Consider the following 13,082-nt stretch of genomic DNA (forward strand, 5'->3'; position numbering starts at 1 on the left):
TTAATTAAACATTAAAAGACTGCAACTTTATTGCACACTTTATTGTTTTAGTAATGTTCTAACAGACAATGCCAGGGTGGCTAGGCTGGCAGTGAATAGTGGAAAAATCTCATTCCCATTCAACACCCATACTGTGAACCCTTCATTTTACTCCTCATACACACACACACACACAGAAATGAAACATCACATCCTGTAGTCACTGCCCTTACCAAGTGCTGTTAATAAAACCTTGTTAAAAAAGTTATTTTTTCCATCCTCATTAAGCTTTGATCAGTTGCTCTCTATCTCACAGGAACAGTTGTGCTTTGTGTTCTTTGTTCTCTCTCACCCCTCCTTTTTGTGTCAGTTTTATGAACAGAGCAGCATGCCACACAGTTAGTTTTAGTGGCAGCCCTGAAACCGTCCCAGAATCCATGAATAGTCTATCAGTTAGGCCGGTAGCCAGCCTGCCATTCAAACTCAGGCTACAAATTCATCACGCCAACTTGTTGTCCCTCCTACTTAAAACACACTAGTTTACTTGGGGTTGATCCCCCCCCCCCCACCACCACCAGATAGCTTGACAGTGGTTTTAGCCTTCAGAGTTGTGTAACTTGTTGAGCTGGGATTATGGGCAAAGGGACTTCAAGGACAACATTTTTAAACTGAGTGGCAGTATGGACTGTAAAGCTGTGGATTAGTCGATTTTACTTCCTCACAGACACATGGTTAAAGCAACAGTTCAAAATAACATTTGCTCTACCACTCCACTGTGGCAATTTCTATGGAATATAAATTAGATTCAGAAGAGATTGGTTGATTGTAGATTAAGACTTTGTAGCGTGGTAGCCATGATCAACAGTAAAATATGGGCAGACAGTGGAACTAGAAGCACTAGAGACAAAAACCTGCCTCTCAATCTGTCTTTAGTCTGTCTTTCAGTTCATGCTTGTGTCGTGTCAGTAAGAAAAGGAAAGCTTGCTGACCACTCTCATCCTTTCTCGGATATGAATGCTTAATTTAACATCCTGTGTGTATATTGCTGGTTACAGCCCCCGCCTGCACAGCCCCAAGTGCTGAGGAGAACCAGAAGGGATCCCCCACCCAGGACAAGAGGGTCAAGGCGACAGACGCTCCCCAACAAGGAGAAGGAGAGGAGGTCACAGACTCCTGGTCTGACCAGAACCAGCCTCCCACGGAGACTATGGTATCACTGACAACTGACAACTGTCTGTGTGTTATCTGCTCCTGCTCAAACACTTTTCTGATGTCATGTGCACGCCAACACAAACATACATCGCTCTTTTCCTCTCCTATCTCTCGCTCCCGCTTGCTTATTCCCTGTCTACATATCTATTTCTCACTGCCGGATACTCATACTCTCCTACACACGAGTGTGCACGCACACACATACACACACACACACACACACACACACACACACACACAGACAAAATATGTGCAAGAGGGGAACAGCAGAAAACTAAAGGGCTGGTTTTGTTTTTATTGTGTGTCTTATCAGTGCTTGTCAGGGAGCCAGTGATTTGTACATGATTTATGAGTCCTCACTCTGTTGTCTGAAGACCTCCCTCTCTAACAGTCCTATTGTCGTACACACACACACACACACACACACACACACACACACACACACACACACACACACACACACACACTTTTACCCATGTTACAGGGTATACAAGTCCATAAAATTGTGAAAATCAATTAAGGTTTATTTGTTTTGCTGTAATGATGGAGGTGAATGTCATTTATACATCTGGACATGACCCATCATTTTAATGGCACCTCGGTAACTGCTTACACCACTTAAATAAGTGTGATTAATTTGTCATTTACTGCAGTTGATTTAGCCTTTTAGTTACCAACATGGTTTTCTAGGTGTAAATCAGAAACTGTCCTATTTGCAAAATAAAAACAATCATGGCAGGATTTTTTTTTATTGGTCACACCCATACCATGTTAGAAATACTTTTTAGGGCTGAGCCTCTTCAGCACTGTTCATCTGTTTGAGAGTGCAGAAGAACACTAATAAAAAAAAGTAACACAACAGTGTGGTGACATCAGTAGTAATGAGACAGATCATGTCGGATCCCATAGATCAGCAGCAGCCCAGAATGAAGAAGTATTGATCAGGATTAACAGCGGTTAGAGCAAAGGGTCAATGATCAAGGCGCTGTTTTGCCCTGCAGGAGCACACACCAGACATATTGATGCTGAATACCTCAATGGCCGACTGGTGGTGTAGGTCCCTACACTGTAATCTTTTGGGGCTTAAACACACACCTGCACACAAGAGGAAAAAACTGGTCCAAATCGACACTTGCCAGTGTCTCTGTTTTATTTTATCCATAGAGATGTATGATGGTGTTAAAGGAATACATAACAATACAATTGCTCTCTTTTTGGTTATACTATAGCAGTAAACATCAGTCCTGGTTAAAATGTTACTGTATATGGCTAATTTGCTGTTTTTGTCTAAAACCACAGTATGTCTCTTGCTCTAGTGGTTTGAATCTCACCTTGGAATTTTGTTGAAACTCTGTATTTTTTGAGCAGTGTGATGGATGTGGGAGTTACCACCCCTGATATAGTCTTGGCTAACAAGCCCCCTGCCTCTCCCTCCCTTTGTGCCAACTGCAAAGCCTCTGCTTCTGTCAAAGAGGGCAGAGAACAGCCAAAACAGAATTTGCAGTTCCTCTTTAAGATCTCTGTCTCTCTCCATGGACCATCACCACTAGTACAGCGTACAGCTCTTTGTTCATGTAATGGCATGTGTCTTGTGTTGTCCTTGAGTGTATTTTGTTGATACTATATGTCTTGTGCTGTATAGCCCATGTCTTTCTCTGCTGCCAAGGTTTTCAAACGTCTTGAGCAATACAGTTTTGCACATTATAGTTTGCATTATGTGTGTTATCTGTCTATCACTCTGTGTTTCTACTCAGTGTAATATCTATGTGTATTTTGTGATGCAGTGGGTGTTGTACACTGACTTTACTTTGCTGTGTTTCACAGGGTCATAAATACATGGTGCAGGCAGAGGTGCTTTATAAGAGCTGGTCTCTGGATGGATCTCAGCTGGCCTTTGTCCATATGCTCAGAGACTTGGAGAAGAACGAATCAAAAGGTACATATTTAAGTCAGTCACCAACTACACGTCTAACACTCAGCCACACTGAGTCGCCCTAGGGAAAGCCAGTCACCCCATCCTTACACTACAGCTAGCTGGAGCCAATTGAAACTCTAGGATATTATTAAACCCACCCTACTGAAGGAAAGAAAGTCAGTGTTTATATTTTGCTGCACTTGAAAACATGAAAAATATGTATTCTCTGATAATCCAAATATTTGGTTTAATAACATGAGTCTTGATCTGAACATCCAAATGAATTCCAGTGTTATCATTCCATATTCCCATTATGTCTGGTTCAAACATCCCCAAATATCCCTATAATGGATCTGGGATTTCATTGTTTTATTATTGCATTTCAAAAGTGTTCTGCGTTTGGGCCCTGAGTTCTGAATAGCTTTTCTAATATGCCCTCAATATTTGTTTTTGCAAAGCTTATTCTTTCTGCACCATGTGAAATGTGCCAGATATTCAGCAGGCAGTGTCAGGGGCCAAGGCAGACGCTGTTTGTTCTTCGCTTCCGCTAGCCAGGGGCCTGTAATCACAAGCCTAATGAAAGCCAAATGAATACAGCTGCTTTCGCAGATCACAGTGTGTGATTTCTTGTGCCCACTGGTCATTGGCTGAGGCAATAACCCTCTCCTCTGCCACCACCTCTGCTTTGCTGCCTTTTATCATGCTACACAAATTGGAACGATTGAAAAATCAGGGCTTTGAAATTTCCCGAAAGCTTCTTAAAAATTCTAAGGGGATGAATTAATTGCAGCACGAGTGTGGATGTTGATGTGAAAGAGGTGCTGCATGGGTGACAATTTGCATGATTGTCTGAAGAGAGAGGCCAGCCTGCTGTCATTAGAATTCTCATTGTCTTTTCTCTGTCGCTCCTGACAATAGTCTCTCTATTTACCCATTCAGTTAGCATGGCATGAAGTCTAAGCATAGTGCGTGTGTGTGTGTGTGTGTGGGAGCCATTCTTAAATTGACATGTACAAGCCAGATATCAGATATATTTTGACTCTAGAGGAAGACAAACCCTTGTTTATGTATTTACTGTCACAGGAATGGCCATGTGTGATTTTTTGTTACTGCTTAAATATGCTGTGTGTAAGTCTGTTCGTCTGTATGTGTCTGTGTGTGTGGATGTCTGCGAGCATCTTAAGGTTTTTCGCCCTTCTATGCTTGTGTGTGTGTGTTTGTCCATGTGTGTATGTGTGTCTGTGTAGGCAAATGTCCACACAGTCCTCCTCTGGTTTTCCAATAAGCTGGAGAAAGTGGGTCAATGGGAAGTCAAATGAAGTTGGCTCTTGCCCCCCGGTGCCCTGGGAAATATCTCAGCAGGAAAGTGAATTAATTTCGCCCAGTTTAACTCTGTCTCAGCGGTGAGGCTGTGCCCTTGATCATGCTCCCTACATGCTACATGGATACACACGCTCTATATGCCATGCCAAGCTTTGAAGCCTCTTTAACAAGCTGTCGTTTGCAGTGGAAACACTATACTGCGCATGTTTCCTGCGTTCACATTTACAGTATGCAGTTTCAGTTTAAACCCTAATAGAGTATATACAGCTGCACCAGTCAGCCGTCAGCAGTACATACAGCTGTACGTACAGCTGTACACATAGCTGTACTAGTGGTTTTCACTCCCTTGCCAACCTTCTCCACATTGTCTTTACTGTCTCGACGGTAGAATACACTTGTAGTATCTGGAAAAATGGTGTTTTATGCTTGCAGTGAATTAAAGCTTTTTTAATACATTCTATACATGTACAGGTTTGTCCAACTGAGATGAAAATCAGTTTTCGACGAAAGGCTTAGCCAGAAATGACAACAACAACACTGATTGGTATTTAGATCCAATTTGAGCATTGAATTTCAGCATGACTTGTGATAAGAATAGCTCAATGAGCATACAGCATGGTTCCAAAACCCTTCAGGCAGAATGACAGGGTGTCAGCTAAATGATGGATTATCATGCCTCTCTATATCAGAGAAGTGGGACTCATAGTTGATGCTTCATCTAAGACGTGGATTGTATTCATTTTAGCTATAAAGTGCAACAGTGCCATCTAGCACACATACTACCATACAACATACATTTGCCCACACAGTCACACACTCTCACTACCGATGAGCTTTATTCGTACTCACTAGAAAATGAAGAGCTAATTTATGGGTCTGAATTGGTAAAATTTCATTTTGAAATTTAATGCATACAATTTCACATGGTATGGACAAAATAATTGCTTTAGCCCTTCACACTGTAATGAAAAGGCCTGTGAACGGTTTGGCAAAGAAGTGATGATTTCCATTGTCAATACTGGATTGGAATGTTTTAAAATCGCCACTAAATCTCTGCCTGTACTCCACCATGATAATGATAATACTGACATGAAGTGAGACTTACAAAGTGCGCATACTGTACGCTTACTAGAATAAAGTGAGAATCTCTCAGTGGACGCTGGGACAAACACAACCACTTGGTAAAACATTTTACTTTTTACCATCCGTATGGGCATATGACTTATCAAACCATAATCAAACCAGTTTTGGCTGCCTCAGATATCCATCATTTTGTCACTCACTTTCATGTGGAAAACATGAATGCTTGTCAAAGATAGTTTGTGAGTTTTTTGTTACTACAATATGACTATTGCTCATAGTGTTGTATTCGCAGCACAGTGATTAACGCCATTACGATTTTGCCAGCATTTGATAAATGAGTGCACAACAGAAAGAGTGGATGACGATAACAAAAGTTAACCCATAACCACTGTATGTGAAAAGTAGGAGGGGACAAGCATGATGAACTGACCCATTCAGCCAGTGCGGAGACCCCAAGCAATGATGGGCCCAAGTCTGCCATACCCAAATCCAACCGCAAAGGCAAAGGTGACAAGGAGAAGCCAGCCGCCGGCTCCAAACCTGGTTCCAGGCAGGAAACGGTAATACAACAGTAACTCTACCTTACCTTACTCTACCTTACACTTGCAAATTGGGACCAATATTATATTTTGTCTCAGTATACTCAAGATAAGTTTTGTCAAATTGCATTTCCAAATAATTACTCTCTTGGTTTCATTAGCTTGTATTTCATTGGATATTCTCACAAAAATCACATTAGCGTGGTACCCACTTATGTCCTGTCCACAGATTCCCATCCAAACCATGTATATTTACATGGTGAACCAAATCCCAACATGAATTTTGTAATATTTTTAGCTTTTGTCAGCCATGCCAACTTTTACATATTTGGCTGACACCACTGTCAACAGACTCTTAACTCTGTAATGCTAACAGACAAGTAGCATCTCCAGCGAATTAACAGTACCCCTCAAGAACCAAGATGTCCTGTGTTTATCTATATTACTGACATTTGCTTTCATCATACAGTATAATCTTGTGGTTTATCATTCTCAGAATAATGGTCTTGGTTTAGTAGTCGCAGCCACAGCTGCTTGATAAATCTCTGATCCATGTATAATTGCTTTTCATTCTCTGCTGCTCTGCACGTCAAACGCTAAACACAATGAAATTTGAAAGGCAGATTTTCAGAATAGTGGTCCCCTTCAATAAATTTCCATTTTGAATGTTTTTCCTGCGTTGGCGGCGTGAGATGGGCGGAGGTAGAGGAGATAATGATCTCTGAATATATGAACTAAAAATGATCTATTATTTACAGTGATGATGAGACAGCTGAACAGGACATAGAGTTCTGGCTGGCTGGCTGACTGGCTCTGTACCAGACTGTCTGAGCTGCTCACGGAAAGAAACATACTCATAATGTGTTGTGGTACCGTGACCTTCATCTGAGATCTTTGTGTGTGTGTGTGCATGCGCATAAGATTTCATCTGAAGTTTGTGTGCTTTTTTGGTGTGTGCAGAGCCTGGACCTGACCAAACCTAACTGGACGCTGCGTGTGGTCAGCGAGCAGAGCAAAGCAGAGAGCATCGAGGTGAAGAAGGACACAGAGAGAATGGACAAGATCAAGGCCATGAAACAGGCCTGGGAAATGGCTGAGCCTGGCCGCTCTGTCAAGGTAACAATACACACAGACATACTAACTAGGAGTGTGTTGGCATATTGGTTTCAGTGTATACTGCAGTAAATGCAGTAATGCCACCATTTTCTGTTATTGTGACTATTGTGATTAGCAACCTGTTCAGATGACAAGATGAACACACTGCAACACAGCACTATTTTGCAGAGCTCCTCTCCCATTCAGTGAACACGTGTCACATGCTCACACTCACACTCAGAATAATAGCAAAGCCAGAAAGGCAAGATCATGGGTGATGGTGAAGGACTGGCACAGTGTTCAGTGTAGAAATGTGAGATTTAAATCTATGCTTCATAAAATTTGTTTTGTAACTATTTTTAGTGCTTTTAACAAACATAAGGCTAATGCTGATAAATACCGTTATAATACAGGATAATCGTATAATACCATGATTCTACCTTGAAAATGTAATGCAGGCCCTTGCCTACCACAGACACACACACACGCACACACACACACACACACACACATATATAAATATATACATACAAACACACACATAGAGTATGAATGTGTTGTGCTATGTTTTTAGGCCTTGCAGTCTCGTCAGAAGTTTCTCAACAAAGTTCAACATGGAGCGAGTGGTGACATACCTAACGAAGACATAGAGAGCAGTGAGCCTGGTACCCTACACACACACACACACACACACATACACCACACCGATTCATAGGCTTAGCAGTAGTTTGTGGCTTGCTCTGCTTGTCTTATATATTATGGTAATGAAGCCTTTTCTGATTGGCTCTTTTGCAGCTGCTTCCAAACTTTCTCCTGGCACGCCTCTTAGTCCGTCCAGTCAAGAGTTGACTCTCATCCAGCCCGATCCCTCACACTCACATATTCCCATGGACTACACTCCCTTCATCAGGTTCGTTCTCTCTCTCTCTCTCTCTCTCTCTCTCTCTCTCTCTCTCTCTGTCTCTCTTTTTTTCCCCTGCTATTTCCGTCTCTTTCTTTGTTGGGACAGTAGGAATCATGGTATAAAGTTAGGTGATGATGAGACCACATGCTAAGCCAACAGGGGATCTAAGAAGAGCAGGTCACCACACCATCATGTGGGCACATTCAAACTTTACTTTGCAGACTTCAGTCCTTGGGTTGAGATCTGTAAGCTTGTCATGTAGTTCCACTCTGGTTTATCTGGTTTATATACCTCGCTGTAATAGACCTTGGTTCCGCCTGTTCCATTGGACAAACTCTCATCTCAGCTGTAAGGGGAGAAGGGGAGAACAATATATATTGTAAATACAGCCCAGACAGACTCATCATCCCACTGTATTTGTCCAGCACTATTTCATTTTTCTCTGTCTAAGTCCTGTGGGCAATGTGCAGTATACAGTCTGCTTGCCTAATCCCATTGTCGTATCACTCCGCTCTGCTAGCCTTGCGAGCTGGAATTAAGCCTTAGTTGTAAGGCCTGATTCTACAAAAGACGAGGGGAGAGAGAGTGGGAGTATGTGAGGTGATTGTGTGTGTGTGTGTGTGTGTGTATCTGTGTGTATCTGTGTGTGTATGCGTGTTTGTCCGTGTACAGGCTTGCTATATATGTGTACATGCCAGTGTCCCTCCTAAGCTATCCTTGTCAGCAGATTGGTCCATGCAATACCTGCAGGACATTGCTGACTTCCTGTGTTAATGACCTTTGCTCCCATCAGTGCTGTGAACAGCAGTGTTACAAGGCTACACACACTCCCTTGCCTGGAAGGGCAACGCATGGACTCCACACAGCAATGATACCGATATTATATAGACACACAGGAAGAAGTGGGGCTAAGTTGAAAAAAACAACAACAACAAGTAAATAAAAAAATAAAGAGGGCACACACTTGCCCCCAGATCAAAGATTCCCCAAACATCATCATCCCAGTAGTAGCAGTACACACACACATGAGCTACCTGATTGCTAGCTACAGAGCCAAATGTGTTGCAACAATAGGAGGGACATAAATTAACTTCACTATATAATTGGCTCCTGATGGGTGATGTCACCCAAAAGTTCAGCTCCAGCTGAAAGGACTTGGTTAACATCGGCCAACTTTTCTTTGGCCATAGAATACGAATGGATTCTGGTTACTTATGTTGCTTGTGGTGTGAATGCAAAGTTAATGTCAGAAACACCTATCAGCTCCCTGTTTGTCACTGTGTAAAGAGTTAACTTTTGACCTGTGTCAGCGAGTGTTCTTCTTAAGGGAAGAGTCTCCCTCTACAGTTCACCCCTGAGACTAACTCTCCCATTGCTCTTCTCCTCTCCCTCCCACCATCTCTCTCTCTCTCTCCCTCCCTCCCACCATCTCTCTCTCTCTCTCCCTCCCTCCTTCCATCTTTCCATACCTCCCTCGCTCCCTCCATCTCCCCCTCTGTCCGTCCCTCTCCATGATAAATTAGATGATATTTGGGTCTGTTAATTAGAGAGCTATTTCAGGGCCCCGATGAGCTCGCCGCTCCAGCGGGATGTGCCCCTCTCCCTCACCCCTCCATCCTGTCTTAGTGTGTGTGTGTGGGCGTTGGCGTGCATGTGTGTGTGTGTGTCCGTGTCCAGCTGCTAATGGCTGCTGACACCATGCCCTGCGATTCGGGCCAGGAGAGAGATCCTGAGGAACAGTCTATTAGGAGAGTCTGATTAGTCTGCAACACCTCTCTCTCTCTCTCTCGCTCTCTCTCTCGCTCTCTCTCTCTCTCCCTCTCTCTCCCTCTCTCTCTCTCTCTCTCTCGCTCTCTCTCTCTCTGCCTCTCTCTCTCTCTACATGCACAAGACCCTGACAGGCTGCCTCATAGATACACGCTCATACACACACACACACACATGCATGCCAACTTTAAAGTATTTGTGCTCGCACACATGCTCTCACACACAGTGGAAGAGGTCGTATGGGGTGATGTTCATTATCCAGCTGAACTCCATCACCACCTCCACTGCCCTCCCCTCTTTATCAAGGTCAGCTTATAGGAAGTAGGCAGCCATATTTAGCACTGTCAAATCTCTCTTTGAATTCCTCCCTCTGTGTATGCTTCTGGGAGGGCTACATTCAGTTTTCACTCACTCACTTGCTCACTCACTCGCTCACTCACCTCAGTCTCTTTCTACCTCTATTTCTGTCTCTCCCTTACACAAACACACACACACACACGCACACAAATGCCATTTTAGTTATGAAGTCAATTCTTAACAGAGAAATACCAGGACATGGTCTGATGGTCACCGAAAACAAATTGGCATCTCAGATATCAATCTGAATGTACGACCTGGGATATGAGATAAGGTGTGTGTGTGTGTGTGTGTGTGTGTGTGTGTGTGCAAGAGAGAGAGAGTGCGTGTAACTCCATACACGGCTCATGAGGGTATATGCCAGAATGGGAAAATGGAATTTTATTGGATTATCATTTCCCCTGCCTATCTCTGTATTTAATCTGCCGCATTTCCATTTCTATTCGTCGTCCCTCCGTCAACGCCTTGGTTGTCCCATCTCCCAGCTGACCTGTAAAACAGATTTAGCAGGAGAATTTGAGATTTTTGCCTAGTCTAATCTCTAGGTAAAATTGCCAAGAAAAGGTTTGCTTTTGTTTGAGCCGATGTTTAAAATGTATTGTATGTTCAGAATATCCCCTTCAGAATGTCATGATACAGGTGCAACAGTCTTCTGTCTACTTGGCGGACTGCTTATACATGACACTATATTACTTATAAGAAGTTCTTGAGCATACACTATGAATAAATGAATAAAATATCCCACATTCGAATTCTGGTTAGTGACCACTTTGTAGTGGCCAGGTCTAAAAAAGTATTCGCTTGTGTGACAGTGAAATTTATGTATAGTGATGTATATGTATGTAGATGCCAAAGGGACTTTCCAGTGCTGAAGGACACAGAGATAGAGGAGGCCCAGCGGAGGGAGCGCTCAGAAAAGATCCAGGGCTTCCGGCTGCTCAGAGACACTGTGCTGGAGCACCGCAAACAGGAGGCGCTCAACCGGAAAGAGCTGAAGAGACGCCAGCTGGAGATGTATGACGACTTGCAGGTCAGCTAAGGCCTAAAGATGTATATATGCAGTCGAGACAGGGACAGAAGTACTTGATGTCTACAATTGCTTGAGACGATGTAGACATCAATAATAAGGAGTTTTGAATATGTGACTGAGAGATAGTCTGAAATATCTGGTGTTGAGCTTCTCTTGCCCCATGGTTTGACATCATTCTGTAACTTATCTCTCTGCATCTCTATCTCCTTCCCAGGTGGCCTTGTGTCAGCAGCGTAAGAAAGCCCTAGCCGCTCGTGAGGCGTTCCATAGCCGTCTGATGGCGGCCGTGATAAAGAAACAAGAGGAGGAACAAGCTCTGGAAGACGCCCGGCAGGCGGACCTAGAGAAAACAGTTGCTGCCACCCAGCAGCCCACCAAACCAGCCAGGAGTGCTGGCAAGAAGAAGTGATGCTCATAAACGTCCGCTCGAACTTCTCCTAAGCCGTCACCTCTCAGTATGTCTGAGAACTCGGCCTGTTGGGGCATCTGGACTCAATCACTATATCGTAGCATGTTCTTTCTGAAATGATATTTAATGAAAAGATTGTTGGTGCACCTGATTCAGAGGTGTGTGTGTCTATTGTTTCTGGATTTTGACTCAATTAATAAAAACATGGCACTAAGGACTCTGGGAAGTTAGTTTGTAAGTGTTCTGTACTAGAATACTATTTATTTATTAGGTTCCCACAAAGTTCACATCTTTAACCATATTCTAATACATCCTCCATCTTCATTATGAAGTGCATCAGGGTACTATAGCTGTCTGCTCCCTCCCTTTCATCTTTTTCCCTTTAACTATACTATTAGTAGATACTTTACATGGTGTCATTGAGACATCTATCAAATCAGCAGGCATTCTGTCTACTGCCAATGTGCTCAGCAAACAGAAGCAATCTCTAAAGTTATTATCTTGCTATCTTTTCCTTTTAGAATATATGAAATATAATGAATTTGAAATGACAAAATGTCTGTACATGTCTGTTATTGGCAGACATGTAAAACCTCTTCCTCTACCATTGTAATGTCAGTACCATCTTACCTGCAATTTATGGCTTTGACTTTTAGACGCCCAATATGCCTGATTATATTTCACTCATCTTTTGCTTTCTTGAAGGTCACTGTATTGACTGTATGACTCAAGGCATGCTGGATACATCTAAGCCCCCACAAGCTGACTGCTAATGATTGATTGGCTGATTGATGTATTCTTGCTGATAGAAGCCCGTAGCGGTCCATATCTAGAAGACCCACGTGATGTATATGGCTCAGCTGAAATAGATGAGATAACACGGCATCTGTTGATGAACGTAATTCCCAAGAAATGTCTTAAGGCTAAAGTGAATATATCATTACATAGGTGGTTAGGTCTCTAATATATAGAAACCTGCTGATCAGTCTGTTGTTCTTGTCAAATGAATGATAGGGCAAAGTAAATGCCCTTTATCCTAGCTTAGTATTGGAGTGCATCCAGTTGGGCTCCATCCCAGTCAGCTGATCAGTTGAAGAATGGGCAGCTAAATTGGAAATGAAAGGGAGGAGGGTGCCATCTAGTGGCTGTGGACGTTAATAAATTCTCATTATCATCCTCATCCAGAGGCCTCCACTGTGCTGTTTTCAAGGTTGACAATAATGAATAGTTCAATTTTGTGTGGCTGCACCAAGGAAATTATCATTATGCTCTGTGTGTGGGTGTGTATGTGTGTCTGTACGAGATAGAGAGAATAATTATTTGTGCCTGCTTGCATGTGTGTGTATGTACTATAGTGAAATCAAGGAATACATTGATGCGCTGCAAGGTTATCCTGCAGTAACCCTTTGTTGGTGTGAAGCCTTAGCACCCTACACTGTTGACCGTTTCTTTAGTAGAAATTCAGTTTT

The 13,082-nt window shown here is 42.8% G+C and overlaps 1 protein-coding gene across 1 annotated transcript in view; it reads left to right on the top strand.

Moving 5' to 3' along the window:
- adgb (androglobin) overlaps positions 1 to 11,613 on the top strand; it is a 49,070-nt gene extending 37,457 nt beyond the window's left edge. The window contains exons 26-33 of the mRNA XM_071915801.2: positions 1,035 to 1,189; positions 3,016 to 3,127; positions 5,921 to 6,072; positions 7,012 to 7,167; positions 7,721 to 7,811; positions 7,942 to 8,056; positions 11,021 to 11,204; positions 11,419 to 11,613. Coding sequence (XP_071771902.2) covers positions 1,035 to 1,189; positions 3,016 to 3,127; positions 5,921 to 6,072; positions 7,012 to 7,167; positions 7,721 to 7,811; positions 7,942 to 8,056; positions 11,021 to 11,204; positions 11,419 to 11,613 — 1,160 coding nt within the window. The remainder of the gene's footprint in view (positions 1 to 1,034; positions 1,190 to 3,015; positions 3,128 to 5,920; positions 6,073 to 7,011; positions 7,168 to 7,720; positions 7,812 to 7,941; positions 8,057 to 11,020; positions 11,205 to 11,418) is intronic.
- Positions 11,614 to 13,082: the final 1,469 nt, after the last annotated feature.

This window comes from Centroberyx gerrardi, chromosome 18, assembly GCF_048128805.1.
Source record: "Centroberyx gerrardi isolate f3 chromosome 18, fCenGer3.hap1.cur.20231027, whole genome shotgun sequence".
In the NCBI taxonomy this organism is placed as follows: Eukaryota; Metazoa; Chordata; class Actinopteri; order Beryciformes; family Berycidae; genus Centroberyx; species Centroberyx gerrardi.